The sequence below is a fragment of the Phaethon aethereus genome, assembly GCF_964289735.1.
Source record: "Phaethon aethereus genome assembly, chromosome: 15".
In the NCBI taxonomy this organism is placed as follows: Eukaryota; Metazoa; Chordata; class Aves; order Phaethontiformes; family Phaethontidae; genus Phaethon; species Phaethon aethereus.
In genome coordinates, this window is record NC_138591.1 from 8,776,436 (window position 1) to 8,791,918 (window position 15,483).

The following is a 15,483-nucleotide window of genomic DNA, read 5'->3' on the forward strand; positions in this document are numbered from 1 at the left end:
GGACTAGGTTGCTATGACAGGAAGAGGCTCTGGTTTGGTGCTGTTATGTGCCTTTGCACATATTTTCATATCACACAACCTCTTTCAAGTCATGCAACAACCATCCAGGCTTGCTCCTACACTACTTCCTAGAATGTTCCTGCTATGCCTTGAGTCCTCCTTGGTCTAGCCAGTAACAATTAGACATTCTTCTTCATAAAACTTGTTTGACTTTCAAAGAGATAAAACAAAATACAAAACTTCTTTTCTTTAATGGTTAAACCAAGATGAAATAGGACAGTTCTGATAAAGCAAGCAGGAGTACTCTATTGTGTTTTATCCTTTCAATGTACAGGCTAAAGGATTCATACATATGTGGGTAAAATAATGTAAATACATTCTTACACATAGATCGCAAAACGCACACTACTGTATGTATGAGCAGCACTGATGGACTCTTTCTCTTACTTAGCCTCCTTCCTCACTAACACAAGAATATGGATCCCAAGTCTGACCAGATCATTGCAGACTTACATGGACAACTGTCTGCACATGAATCCCTGCAGTATCAGGACAATTAGTGTGGAATAATTAGATGGTAAACTAGCCGTTACAAGGCCACATCACTATAGACAACTCACCTGATAGTTGTATAATACTGGCAGGTCAACGTGGATATTTTTCACAGTTCCATCACACCATTCAAACTGTATCATCGCTCTCTAGAAGGATAAATAATAGTTACATGTTTACAGAAGCCGATATAAGCTAAACTAACACAGAATTCCTTCCTGAATCATTCTTAAGAATGGCATATTTGATTTGAATCTATGATTCAAATTTCAGTTAAAGCCTATAGAATTTTGCTAACTTATAAACTATTGATTTTAATCAGAAAACTGTAACACTAGAAAGAAAAAAACCCAAACCCACACAAGAAAAAGAAAAGGTCCTCATCACTTACCTCATATACAGTTGATGATACTGTTTTTTTAAGAATAGGTACAAATTCTTCCACAGGAGAGAAAGCATTGGGAGCCAAAACTTGATAAAGGTTTAACTTTTTAGCTATATCAAGAAACAAAAACATTAAGCAAAACACATGCTCTGTCTTTAATTCATGTTTCATTCCTGTTAAGTTTTTCTTTCTGTGCTACCTTTCAATCCATATGTCTTTAACCAGTCTGTTGAGGTTTTGGCCAGGACGCATGGTGTTTGAATAACTAATGGTCCTTCATGCTTTGGAGGCTTTGGCAAGAGGTTGGAAGTTGCTGTATTTGCAAATTCTGTGGAAACCTAAAATGGATTTTAAGAAAAACTCTTGCAAGTTTTAGCAGAATTTTTTTTTACCCTCAATCCAAAACATCCACCATGGAATGTTAGTTTTACTTATGTTCACCAAAGTGCTGGGATTTCAACAAGGAAAACACTTTGAAAATAGCTATCACTGGTCCTCCTAAAAATGGGGTTTGGGAGACAATGTGCCACTAACTTCACTGTGCTTGCCACAATGCAGAAACCCACACGGAAATTAAAATGTCATCATTATACATACTGGCATGAAAACAGCCAAGCATTTCTCTAAGAAAAGCAAGTAGGAAAAGGATCTTCATTACACACTGCTCCATTTTCCACCTGCACCGAGCACAGATTCAAACGAACATTCTACCTTCATTCACATCAATAGAAACAAGTCCACAAAAACGTCTGTTGGGGGGCACTCATATTTCTTTATTTTGAGAAAGGATAAGAGACCTTTGTTTTATGAATGGACAGAGGTTTGTGGAGATGTTTTTTCATTCAAAAGGTTTGACTAGTAAGCTTCTGACATGACATGCTTTTATTTGGGGATATAGGACCTTGTAAGTAATTTCAGGGTGACTTCTGCTCCATATGTAGTCCACATGGTCCTTAGTAATTATGAGGTTGGAAGAGAGATGAAAGAATTCTATATATGCAGAATAGGGAGGCTGAAGGGAAGCAGAATTAGAAATATTATTCACAAATGACCAGTTTGCCTCCTGTCTGAAATGTCTCAGGTCAGACGACCAGATATGCAAGGATACAAAAAAATTTCTCACAGATTTGTAAAAAAGTGCTCCCAAATTTTTAGCATTCAAGTTTAGCATTCACAACTACAGGCGAATTTAGCCACTTCCTAAACTTCCAGGCCACTAGAAAGTACAGAGGTGAGAGTAAGGCAAACAAAAGATGCATATTTCCACTTAAGACTATCTGAACAAGGTGAAAGACAGACATGAGTAAATAATTTCTACCAGATCAAAGCAGAACTAGAATTCCAAACATTCCACAGAAAAAAGAAAAATCACAGAAGATTCTTTTTCTTCCTCACCCATATTTCATCAAGAGCACTGGGAAGTTACTTTATCGGAGAAAAGCCAAGCAAGGTAAGAACCTCTGGTATGTTGGTCAAATAAGGCATAAAAATAGAAACATTACCAAGACAATTGTTACAGAACAAATGGTGACAAATCCTCATGATAAGATAGGACCAACATAGACAGATGTGTAACAGACAGACTGTAGCTTCCTAACTTCAACACTAGTAATAGACAAGCCCTTATGATTTTGCAACTGAAAATTTAAGTGTCCATCTTAATCAGGTAGGAGCAAGTATCTTTTTACCAATTTAAAGGACTGTTGGAACTTCAGTTAAATGATCACACATACAGTTAGGGTAGCAATTCTCTTAGATTTCCATTATGATCATGGCACAATGTTCTTTTCATTGCATTTTGGTTGGTTTATAAAACTTGCTGCATTTTGAAAAATGTCTAGTAAAATATCGCCTTTACTGGTTTTGGCCTTAATTTGCTCTTATGGCCAATATATAATAAAGGCCAACATATAATATTTAAAGCTCACTTATCAAAAGACCTGATTATTCATATAATTTTTTTTTCCTACTATGTACACTAAAAACTTCTACCCCTGATACTTCAAAGTACATCTAAAAATAAAAAGATACATACATCTGCTATTCTACTAATAAGTGAGCCACCCATTCTTTGAAAAATCTGTTTGATGCTCTTGAGTAGGTCCTTAGCCTTCTGGGATTCCTGAAGTAGCAGATGAAAATCACTGCTATCAAAATTCTGTACATATAAAAACAAAGGGGGAAAAATAAGTTAACTACTACTCAAACACCAGCCAAACACAGCTTTCTTACTTCGATGTGCATACTTTTATACAATACAGCCTGGCATAGCAGAATTGAGTGTACATGTATCTAATGCACTGCACATAGGTTATTAATCATTTTAAAACAAGGTATTTTATTATTTTGAGTCAGTCTACAATAAGCCACTGCTTTCATCTTATTCATCAGCTTTAAGTCAGTGAACAATATCTGCAAAATGTATTGTGCTTTTAGGAAAGCATTTTCATTTGCAGAAAGAATTACCCACAGTTTTACTGACCACATCCTCAGCACTTCTATGAGAGACTTTAAGCACCAATTCTTGCTATAAACTTCTACTTGGGTGATAATTAGTTTACCTTCTCAAAGTGAGGAATCATCAGAGAAAAATGCTTTGCCTCTAGCTGTCACCTACCTCTCCCTTTGAAGAGTAGCAATGGTAACGGCCTCTTACAGCTTCTGCAAGGTTCTTTAGAACTGCCTACACATATAAACAGGAAGAAAAAGAGTTACTTTGATTTGGTAGTCTCTTTTGATAACGTGGGTTGTTGGTATTCAATTCTCAATTAGACACAGAGAAAGAATCTTTGAGGTACATGTAGTAAGAAAGCCAAAGTAATGATGTTTCCTTTATTTTCTTACCAGCCTTATTTTAATATGACTGAAAAACTAACTCAGTAAAGAAATCTAGAAAATAGCCAATAAGGGTCAAGTTCATTCACCTTGCATTAAAATGCCAGTCATTCTCTTCCTTTGAGGGCAGGCTTGTGCTAGGCAGATCAAAGGCGTATCACTGAAGTCTACAGGTATAAACGTTAGGCTATCCTTTCCCTGCCCATAATCACCTCTTAAATCCTTCACTGCTTTTTTCACCTCTCCCATGTCCTTCTCTCCTACCATCTACCAATGCAATCCGTTTCCCCACAACTGCAATACCCTTGCTGCATCCAATCTTATCTTCAAACCAGGATTTCAGTTGTGTCCTCCCTGCCACTGAAGTCGCTACATGCCTTAGGGATAACCTTAAACAAGCAATCAACACCTAAAACCAAGTTTCTATGCAGAAGCTAATCAAAAGTAACTGCTTAACCTTCTGTCCTCCTCTTCCTTCAGGCAGTCATTGCTAACACCCAAGCCACTGCTCATGATCAACACTGTAATTTAAGCAAGGTTGCTAGGTCTTGCACTGATGCTATTTCATACCAAAACATTCCTATCCCAGGGACTGCCATGCTCATATCATCTCACTCCCAAGTCCATGACTTTCTCCTATGATCCCTCTCCCTACCCGCTTGCCCTTACTGCAATATTGCCTATGTGAAGTCTATTTTTCTGCTTTCACCTGCAAAAGAGCTCTTGGCCTCAACATCTTCTCTGTAAAACACACAGCTTGATTATCTGGAAATAATTGCTTCTCTTCAGCTGCCAAGCCTGTCAACACCACTTGGATGCCACTTCTGGCTTTGGTATGAACCAAGACGAATGCTCCAAACAAATTTTTTCATGTGTGCAAATCTGCTCTAAAGAAAATAAAATGCTAGATCAAGAATTCTTTAATGAGTACGTTAGCTTCCCCACAAGTTTGTGAGAGAGACATTGCAGCTGAATAGGAAACAAATGACAGGACACTTAAGGAAGTACGTATTCACACAACTACTTACAAGAGAAGCAGGATTGCTGCAATCATATATAACAGTGTGAGTCTGCAGTTGTCTCCCCAGTAAACGCTGATGAGCATAGTCAGACAATATTTCCAAAGACTGATCAGGGCTGACAATAAATAAATAAATAAATTGAAAAAAAGGATATTAACAATGGCAGTAACCACATGGGGAAAAAAGGCCATACTGAAGAAGACGGGGAAGAAAACTAAGTGGGAAAGAAATAACCAATCATGGGAATGTAATCGAGTCATTTAGCATAACTTGACCACCACTGGGGTTTGGTTTTGTCCTGCAAACTGAATGAAAATAAAAGCATTAAGATTCTATTCTGGTTCATAATGGCTTGTGGATGAAATGTTCTAAATTATACCTTGCTAGCCCCGGAAGCTAAAAATCAGGAATTGTGGTTTTGCCCTGCTGTGACAAACTGTGATAGAAAAGCTTTCAACTCAGATCTTCAGTGGTACGTATGGTTGTCTTTTGTCTTCCAAAGGCACAAAAGAAAGTAAAACTTTGCTTTGTGTTTAGAACTTAGCAACCCACATAGCTTTCATTTCCTGAGTCTTGAGAGTCTTGGCCAGTAAAATCTTCCCTTCCAGCTACACTCCTGCCAGGGACGGAAATTAAGGAAGTGTTCACTTGCACATACTATAAACTTTTGCTTTCTGTTCAAAGCAGACCTAAGCAAAACTTGGAACATTTTAACTGAACACTGTGTGTTCAGAAAGTTAGCTGTAATGTAATCTCAATCACCCTAAATATCAAGCTTGCCAAGCTTACACCATCCCCTCTTTGCACATTTAAAATAAATACAATGAATAAATTAGGAGTATGGTAACACCCCCAGAAACCTTACTGTAGTCTTTTTCTTGTAATCCTGACTCCAGTACTGCAAATTTCCAAATGATGACAACAGAACTGCAGAATTTAAGTCCATAATTTATCTAACCTCAGCCTGGTTTCATTTATTTAATCAGACATTTTAAATTTTCCATCAGCATCACTAAGATCACAGAGAAGTCTATGTTTGAATGCTTAATGCTATTTTACAGCAAAATCTAGTTCATTATCTAATCTTCCCAGAGGTGTGAACCGTTTCAGTGTCATCCTTAATGATGCTGAAGGATTGTTATTGATGTAAAATTAGAGCTAGCAGACTCTCAATGGATTACTGCGATAACTGATCTGCAAAGGAAAAACAGCTTCGTATCAGAAGAGAAAATTTATAAATGGTAAAAAAGGGAAGACATAAAGAAAGCCAGTGATATGAACTAAAAATACATATTAAATCTTCCGTTTATTTTTGTATAATGTTCAGATTTTTGTACCAATTCTGTATCCAAATTAAAGCTGGTTGTTAGGACGGATAACAAATTTACCAGTTTCCTACAATAAGAGCCAGAGAATTCAGTTCTTTCATCGTAAGGACATGTTTTAAAGCTTTCAGCAAATTGCAGCCTCGACCAGGCTCCAGCTGTTGTATCCACTGTCTTGCTTCATGTAGCCTAGGAGGGGGGAAAAGAAAAAGAAATACGTACCCTTAATAATAAAGGTGCTAAATAAGATAAATCATGAAGATTACTACAAACCACAGGAGCTGTTAAGATATTTTATGTATGAACAACCAGCTTGAAATCACTGACTGCACTTAAAATTTATTGCTTTTTTCCCCTCTTACAAATCACTGCAGGGATAAGATGAAAAGCACTATTTAACATGTATAAGAGATTGCTCCAATTAAATGGAGACCTTGTTTGAAACACCTTAATTTTTCAGAGAAATGAACTTACTTACACATGAACATTGATGTTTTTTGGACTCTCCCACAGAGGTGAAATTTCTGAACTGAATGCAAGGCAGTACAATTGCTTCTTATAACACAGCTGTTCATCTATTAAGCACTAATAAAAAAAAAATTGTTAATGCAATACTATCCATGCTGCTTCTAGTAGGGTTATTATGTAAAAGACTAAAAATAGTAATTTCCTAAAAATAATTGGCAGCAGTATTTTCAGCTACGACAGAGAAAAGCTTCCAAGAAAAAGTCATACAGATTCAAATATTTGTTAAGGAGTACAGAGACAAAACATGCAAACCTATGGTAACCCAGCCAATTTGTTAATGGGGCAGGAGGCAGGGAATATTTGTTGTACTGGTATCAGTTTTTCTCTTCAGTTGATGAGCACAATCGAGTTTTCTTGAAGGAGATTTATTTAAAACACACAAATGAAAAATACAGATAATATAAATTGATGTTAGATAATTCCTGCATGCAGGAAATGAAATTGTACAAAGTTTCAAAGTTAGTATAACAGCTACATTATATCTTCCTTCCTTACAACAAAAAGTTTTACAAAAATAAAGAGCACAATAAAGGACAAGTTTCTTTTGGGACATTAGGAAGTGATTAACTCATCAAGGTTCTGACCAAAATTGTGAAGTGTGCCTTGTTGTGACAAAACATAAAGGCATAAGGAAACTGTATTTAGTATAAATAGGTCTATGTACAACTTGGTTCTAGCTCTTAAAGCTGTTTCTGTTAGGCAAGTTTATTCCATAGAGAATGCTGGTACAATAATTGAGGAACTTCCAAATATTAGTAAGTATTATTATTGTTGTTGTTGTTGTTGTTACAGTACATATTGGAGTTTGGATCTAGACATTAACAAAGACTACATTTTCAAAGACATTTAAAACATAATTTTTACAACAAAAAATTTCTATTATGAATTTAGACGGGGGGGGTGTTTCTACTTAGTTCCTGGCTTGTAGTTATACAAAAGCTTGATTAGTATGTTATAACTGCCAAAGTCTGCTTATTATTACTCACCAAAAGGTCCTTCTGAAAATCCAGTAGTTTAGGTCCATAACTCATATGAGACACATCAACCATAAGTCCAACTTTGGTTCCTTTTATAAGGCCAAACACCTTAAAAGAGAAAAGTCATTGTAAATACTAAGCTTATCTAGAGTTTAATAATTTTACTGTTTATTCTGTACAACCCCATTTAAAAATCAAATGTTAGGTATTTATTTTCATGTTAGGCCTTGTAGCATAAAGATGACACAGTGACAAAGCTGGGGGGCAGGGGAGAATAGAGCGACCTACTGGCTCCCAATTTATCCTATCCTTACAATGAATCATATTATCTCCTTCCCAAGACAACCTATTCATTATTTGAGAGGATAAAAAATAACTTTGTCTACAGGATCTCCTTCAGGTTAAATCAAGTAACTTTGTGGAAGCTAGATTTTGGAATGCTGTTTCTTTCTCTGCTCCCTTTGTGAGGGAGTTATGTCCCTTTCCCATTCCCGAGCATTAGCACTGCTAGGCACAGTAAGTGATTAACCAGCTGTGCAAGAGAGGGCACAATGGACTACAAGACAGCTCCCCTCCAGTCAGAGGTTAAGTGCAGGATTGTCTGCTCCCGTTTAAATAGCGCTGAGAGGTCCTAATGATTAAGACTGCTAAGAGAAAGAAAAAGACTAGATCTAGAAAGCAGAAAACCATATACCAATGAAAGATGAAGAAAAAAAATCCATTGTCAAGATAAGCATCACTGCAGATGATGTCTAATTCACAGTAAATAATGAAAATACATAAGCTTTCTGGAAGCCACTTTTCACTACTATTCAAAAGTTAATTTATTCTTTAATGCCATATACAGTTCCATTCTAAAAATATACTGCAAAGTTAAAGTTACCTTTCTGCTGTCCTGCAACAGCCACTGAATTCGCTGCTGATAAAGTTCAATCACTCTGACAAAAGGCATAGCACACATTTAGCTAAGGCATTTTCTTGCATTGTGCATGATGTATCAATCACCCATTAGTCTTTATCACATCTTTTTTCTCACAGATGCAAAAAAACAGTATTTAAAAATACTGGTTTCAGTGTTCTCATACAACTGGTGGTTGCAGGGCTAAACATTTATATACTTCTTCTCTTAAAGCTGTTTGATTGATGAGGTATGTAGCTGTCTGAAAAACTGGATGACTGAAATGTTTCCTGATCAGTTGCTGGCTTATTCTGTTCAGAGGTAGGAGAGGGGTATTCACTGTGTGTATGTGTGAACAACAGGAGCTCAGGCATCAGGCAAAACTGAGTTTAGTTCATCACACACAGGTTATTGTCAGGAGATGTGTTTAATACAAACTACGCTACTGCTTAAGACACACATGAAATATAACCTTGTGATTGAAAGGCAGAACACTCACTGAAGTGCCAGACTAACCGCAGCACAACTTTCAACAATTTAATTTCAAAACAGGCATAACCTGAGGTAAAATGAAGTGCTTGCTGTCCTCTATAATTGTTTTACTTCAACCAACTTATTTTTAATACTATGCGCATAATTTTTACAATTTGTCGAACAGGAAGTTTCAATCAACATTTTAAAGGGGGAAAAACTTTTTGCTTTTTCAAAACACAAAAGCTACTTTTTTTTTGAACCAGATTTGCAGACAGTTTGCTTAGATGGCGCAGGGCCCAAGTACTGAAGGTAGACCTTCTGAAGATTCTGTATCTTCATGACTGACACAGTGAGGTATGCTGAAGTAGTGGCACTCCTAGAACAGTCTAGCAAGTATCGTGAAGACCAACAAAAACATTACTCTACAGCTTATTGAACCTATTAATTAAATGTTTTCCTCAATTTAAGTTTCCTTGATTTTATACATCTAAAATTCACTTAGAAAGCTTTTAACTTCCACATGTCGTGAATAGATCCATGACTTGAAACTAATCCAAGTTACAGTAAACATAACTGTATGTTTATATGCAGTATTACCTGTGAAAACCTAACTATTCACTAGCTGCCTTTCTAAAATGAGCTAACTGCTTCAGTTCAAAACCTGACTGATAGGCACCTTCATTAAAAAAACAGACACCTCAGCTGTAGTGACATATAATTATCACCTACCCTAAATCGCAGCAGAAAGTATTCAATGGTGAGATACTCTGAAGTTCCCAGAGATAACAAATCAAGATTTAAGGCAGTTCTTGTAGTCATGGGGGATGGGGATATAAAATCAGTTATGCATCAAAGCCGTAAACAAGATGTATACTTACTCAGAAAGTCTGGACTCAAAATTGGTAACAGTCTCTTCCGTAAACTCTATCTCTTCAACACCGTTTCTTGAATTCCTAGAACACTATGCATAATTAACATCAGAGATGCACACAAATTAGGAATAACTAAAGAAAGGGCAGCATTGTACTTACAAAACAATATTGCCTTCATTTACCAGATGCTCTAATGTTAATTGCAAGGACTCTAAACTGTAGTTTCTTAGCCATTCTTCTGTGGTTTGCACCTTTTTAGACTGTATTTTCTTCATTTGTACTCCCTATAGATCAAATAAGAAAAAATTAAATGCAGTATGAGAAATGAAATGTGCCGTTCAAATGTGACAAAAATATAAGTCCTAAGGATAGCTGCTGATACCCAAGAACAGCATAATTTTAGGTACTAGCATACTCTTTTGGAAGTGGGATGCAAAGGAAAAGGTTTCAGAATACCTCTAGACTGTGAGCTAAAGGAAGGGGAAGGAGAGCTTAGTTTGGAGGAGACAAGAAGACAAGAAATAGGAGAGTTTAGTAAAAGAATTAAAAGAAATACCTCAGTGATTTACTGGAGAGGAAGAAAAATTAAGCATCTCCAAAACCTGCCTCACACAGTTTGAAGGGGTGTATACTGTCTTCTGCTTTTCTGAAGAAAAATGCAGTATCAACTGCTCACCTAGCTTTACTGTTTTGCCCGATTTGTTCACAGACTGATTGATCTCTGCAGAGAAACTACATGTAATTTCATGACTTTAGTGACTCTATCTATCAAACTGTCTGTGTGTATATGCAAACATATGTAAGGAAACATATCAGTTGTCTATAATCTTATTTATTCCCCACCGTATTTACAGTGGGTATGTATTACTTTTCTAGTTGCTCCTTTTAGCAGGAAAACTTGCCTACCAGCACATCTTGTGTCTTGTTGATATGTGTTACCAGCAGCTCATTATCTGGTCCTAGATGAGACATAGTAAAGTCTTGCCATGGTGGATGATCACCCTGTAGACTGGATTTTGTGGTCACCCTACAAGACAATGAATTTTATGGGATAACTTCACTACCCATCTTATTCCTGTACTGTCATAAAGTCTTCAAAAGTTTCTTCTGTAGGAACTGTTTTATACTTTGACATTTGTTTACACATTCCATTTGATATAGGATAAATGTTTTGAAGGGACATAGTACATAGTTTATAAGAGCTACAGTTATCTTCTCTTATCTACAACAAGATTTTGTAACAGTATCCTCACCCGATATTTTCAAAAAACTGATCACTGTCCAACAGCTGTGGCATTTTCCTGATGTGTGTATCCATTATATGAATAGACTTAGCCTTGTTAAAAAAAAAGACAAAAAGACGAAGTATTAAAGTAAAAAGCTTAAATCCTCAGGAATATACACTATTAAAAAGGTATTAATATTGTCAGCAACTTGTAAGATAATTACATTGCATGTGGGACAACAGCAAATTAAAAAACAGCTACAAAGAGAATCTACAATTATCCAACTATAGAAAACACATTTAGGAAACGTTCTGTAAGAGCTATTTACGAAGGACCTTGGTGCAGTTAATTGTACGTATGCACAGCTGCTGGAAGACTACACAGTGCACCCAGAAAGAACGATTAACCACCGCAAAGCCCAGAGCCCTGCGGGCGAGCGGGAGCCGCGGCGGGAGCGCGGGGGCGCAGCTGGAGCCAGCCGGACTGTGAGGCACGTCGCCGAGCTGCCCGGCGGGTTTGGGCGCAGTAAGACCGACCAAAACTGGTCATAAAATCCCGCTTTCCTCTTCGCTGGGCTCCTTCGCCTCGCTCCGTCCCCAGCCACCCGGGCCCTTCCGCGCACCAGCGGGTGTCGGCGCAGCCCTCTTCCCGCGCCGCCTCGTCCCCCGAGGGTCTCCTCACCTCACGGGGGAGAGGCCCCCTCGGCTCCCGCGACCGCGCCCCGCCCCGTCCCCCAAGGCTCGCCCCACCTCGCGGGGGAAAGGCCCCCTCAGCTCGGCCGACCGCGCGCCGCCCCGGCCCAGGGACCCACCTCACCGGGGGAAAGGCTCGGCCGTTCCCCATCCCCCTCCCCACGCCTGGGCACGTCACGAAAGCCCGGGCGGCCACCGCGCCGGTGACGGGGATCGCCCAAGCCCCCTCACCATCGTCAGGCCAAGGCACCTCCCAGCACTCACTCGAAGGCGCGGGCCGCGCGGCGGCACCCCCGTGTTACGCCGTTGCCGGTGGAGACGGGCCGGCCCCGGCGGCCGCGCGCGGGAGGAGGCGGCGCCGCTTCCCGCCGCCTGAGGGCGGTGGTGGGCGGGCGGCGCGCGCGGGGGCCCCGCTGGGGGCGAGGCGTCACCTGCGCGCGAGGCGGGGCCCGTTCCCGTTAGTGCAGCCGGGGCCAGTCGCTTTAGTAGACAATTTATTTTGATAAACTTGCTCAATAACAAAAATACAAGTGAAGAAAATTATGTTCATTTTATACAGTTTGTATTAACATTTGTTCGGAAATCATTAATTGAAAAACGTTCTAACCCAATTAGAAAACAATCCTCAGTAAAGGCCGCGGCAAGGAACGCAGACGGTCAGGCCTCGAGCAGGGAGCGACACGACGCCCAGGCAGGACAAGCCGCTTGCAGACACCGTTTCCTTCATTATTTTCATCCTTCACAAAGGTTTTAAAGGACAGCTTTGATTTTTATTGGTGTGTGTTGGGGCAAACCGTAATCTACAGGTGTGTTCTGAAGTGGTTAAACAACGGCTCTGAAACACAGGTATGAGAGGAGGGCCCTGCTCCGGTGGCTTTACTTCAGCCAGAGGACGGGGCTCCGGTGGTGTCGCACACTACCGGCTGGTATCCCCCACCAGCAAGATTAACAACAGAAAACGATGTTAAATGGTTAGACTGGGGCATTCAGGGAAACACACCCTCCCCAGGTCTGAGACAAACAGCTTCCAGGCAATTATTTTAGCTGAGCTCAGCAATAAGATTTATACAGAAAAAATAAAATACTTTCAGAAGGAAAACGAGTTAAGTTTCCAATCTTACATTTTGTTAGCCAAATAAATGATGAAAGTGTGCACAAATTACATTATGTCGGAACATCAAACCTTTGGGGGAATTCTGAAACAAAAGACTAAGAATCTCTAGGGATGTATGCAATGAGCTGTCCTTCAAAAAGTTAAAAATAATGGCTGGCAGAATCAGAAAAGTTTATGTAAACACTCAACAGAAATATGGGATTACCTTTGGAGAAGATTCATATGGAAACATTTGCTTTTCATGAACTGAAGAAGTCTACAGATGTTTAGGCATGTTCTTAAGAACTTCCTGTAGTTTAGAACAAAACCTTGTGCAAATAAAACCTATAAATAGTCTTCAGCAGATTTTACAGTGATGCTCTTAGGTATGAAAAGAATGCACACAACTTTAAAACAAAAGTAACAGACATAAGTTTGACAAATGATTGCACCATAAAACAGTGTTTTATATACAGTTTACAAGATATGATTTTCTGCTATAAATTAATACTGTACTATATAGTACTTAGTGACCTTATTAAAAGCAACTGTTGACAGCTGTCTCTCCAATTACTGGGTGGGGTTTTTTTAAATGCAGATGTCTGCATCTTTTTGTGGTCTTAAAATGCTCATATATTTAATCAAACAATCTGCTCATTAAATCTCTGCTATCATTTAATAATTCATAGCAATAGCACTGGCAGATCAGACAAACTTCCAGCCAGCCAGCCACAGTCTGTGTGTGCTCCAAGATAAGTGTTTATATTTTTTTATTAAATGCTGATCCATTTAATCTAAGCTTAAATCCACTGTATACATGTTGTTACTATAACTGAAATAAGTAAGCTGCGGGGGGAGAAATCTTAGCAGCTGAGAAACTCTCCCCCCACCTGTGTTCCAGTTACAAAAAAATCTCCTAGAACTATTTACAAGAGTAACATTAGTGGGGGAAAAAAAGAGGTTTTTTTCCCCAACATAATTTATGATCTAAGTTTTAGTGAATACTTCAGCTTAGGATAGAGAAGTGATAACACCAAAAATTTAGACACACATCCAGCAGCTGAACCCTGCATTTTATCTCCACTAACATCACTGGGGACCTCAGACTACCCATGCAGATGAAGGCTTAAATTAGGAACCAAATCTTATTTAAACCATTACTTCTTCCAAGTAGGTGCCTGGCTGTATTTACAGATTAGTATACTTTAGAAAAATTTAGTGTTCTATAAACACTCCCTTCTACCTGTGAGTGAGCTGACTGAAAAATGTCACTTGTAGACAATTCCAGTGACAAGTTTGTTCAAAAAAGTCAAAAGAAAAAATACTTAATTCAGCAAATAACCTTTTTGTATTAAAATACCTTGGGAGGGAGAGAGAGAAGAGGTGGAGGAGGAGGAAGAGGACAGGGACCCACTAGGGTCTGAATGGCACACAGTTTAAAAGAATTGTGCAAATTGTCTTATTTTCAAACACCTAAGCTTATCTGATAGGTGATTATTTTGGAAACTGCTCATTATATTTTAACAACCACCTCATTCTAAAATATACTTTCATTAACATTTTAGAAAAACGTCTATTTAGCAAGGCAGTTCTAACAAGCTCAATGAAACAGCGCTTGAAACATACAATTTTTTTGTTTTCATAATGAATCTCAGGTAAACCACGTATGAACTGGAAAATAAATACTGAGTGCAGGCAGCTTTCCTGGGACACTAAAGTGTACTTTCTGCAAGGTTAGATTGAGTAGTGAATGATGATGTCTATGGATTCAGAGGTTTATCCTTGTGTTGAAAAATAAAACTACCTTTAGTGAGGAATATTTACTCCAAATTTGGGTGGTCCTTAAATCCACTTTTAAAATAACAACTTTAGAAAACAAGGCATATATTATTTAAACAATTATATTGCTCTTTTTTTTTGTAAAGATGAATTAATATTCAAATGAAAATAAGTTCATCCATCTTTGCAGTGGAATAGTGTTTGCTTTACTTTAAGCACTGCATTTTACATGTGCTAGAGAAATGCTTATTTTGGTAAAATGCCGTGCTTGAACATGTATGAATGTTAATGTAACAATGCAGTAGAAAAAGAGACTTTCTGTACAACAGTTGCTAATAATTTAAATAGTGTCAGTTTCCCAGAATTAGGATTTTAACTTCAAGGTATGTCATGATCTCACCTTCTACCCTCATATACAAATAAATTACCATAAAAAGAATTTTAGCTTAACTTAAAATTGCACCTAGAAAGGCATGGGATCGTTTGTACCTATTACAAAAACTGTTAAAATCAAGGGCTGCTACAAAGAATGAGGTAAACTGAAGACTCTCAGCTATGTGGCCTTCAGAGAAATGGCTTTTTTCTATTGAGTTCTAGTTTTGCACACCACAGTGTTTTGCTAGCAAAGCGTTCTGAGTTCTTTTCCAGGAACCATTTGCGTGTATATACATATATATACATATATGTGTATATACACACACACACATACACACACACACACTGTATACTGCATCAGCAAAATATATATATATTTATATATATTTATATAAATATAAGGAAGAAATCCCCCTCTAAAATGTTCCTTAGTGTTTTTCTAGAGCTTAT

At 38.2% G+C, this 15,483-nt stretch overlaps 1 protein-coding gene across 1 annotated transcript in view; it reads right to left on the bottom strand.

Moving 5' to 3' along the window:
- The window catches only part of VWA3A (von Willebrand factor A domain containing 3A), a gene marked incomplete at its 5' end in the record, with an annotated part of 31,917 nt that extends 20,731 nt beyond the window's left edge, over window positions 1-11,186 (bottom strand). The window contains 14 exons of the mRNA XM_082006533.1: window positions 621-701; window positions 944-1,047; window positions 1,137-1,275; window positions 2,973-3,095; window positions 3,555-3,620; window positions 4,801-4,909; window positions 6,183-6,308; window positions 6,598-6,704; window positions 7,634-7,732; window positions 8,508-8,562; window positions 9,875-9,949; window positions 10,028-10,152; window positions 10,775-10,895; window positions 11,122-11,186. Of these exons, the coding sequence (XP_081862659.1) occupies window positions 621-701; window positions 944-1,047; window positions 1,137-1,275; window positions 2,973-3,095; window positions 3,555-3,620; window positions 4,801-4,909; window positions 6,183-6,308; window positions 6,598-6,704; window positions 7,634-7,732; window positions 8,508-8,562; window positions 9,875-9,949; window positions 10,028-10,152; window positions 10,775-10,895; window positions 11,122-11,186 (1,395 nt within the window). The remainder of the gene's footprint in view (window positions 1-620; window positions 702-943; window positions 1,048-1,136; window positions 1,276-2,972; window positions 3,096-3,554; window positions 3,621-4,800; window positions 4,910-6,182; window positions 6,309-6,597; window positions 6,705-7,633; window positions 7,733-8,507; window positions 8,563-9,874; window positions 9,950-10,027; window positions 10,153-10,774; window positions 10,896-11,121) is intronic.
- Window positions 11,187-15,483: the final 4,297 nt, after the last annotated feature.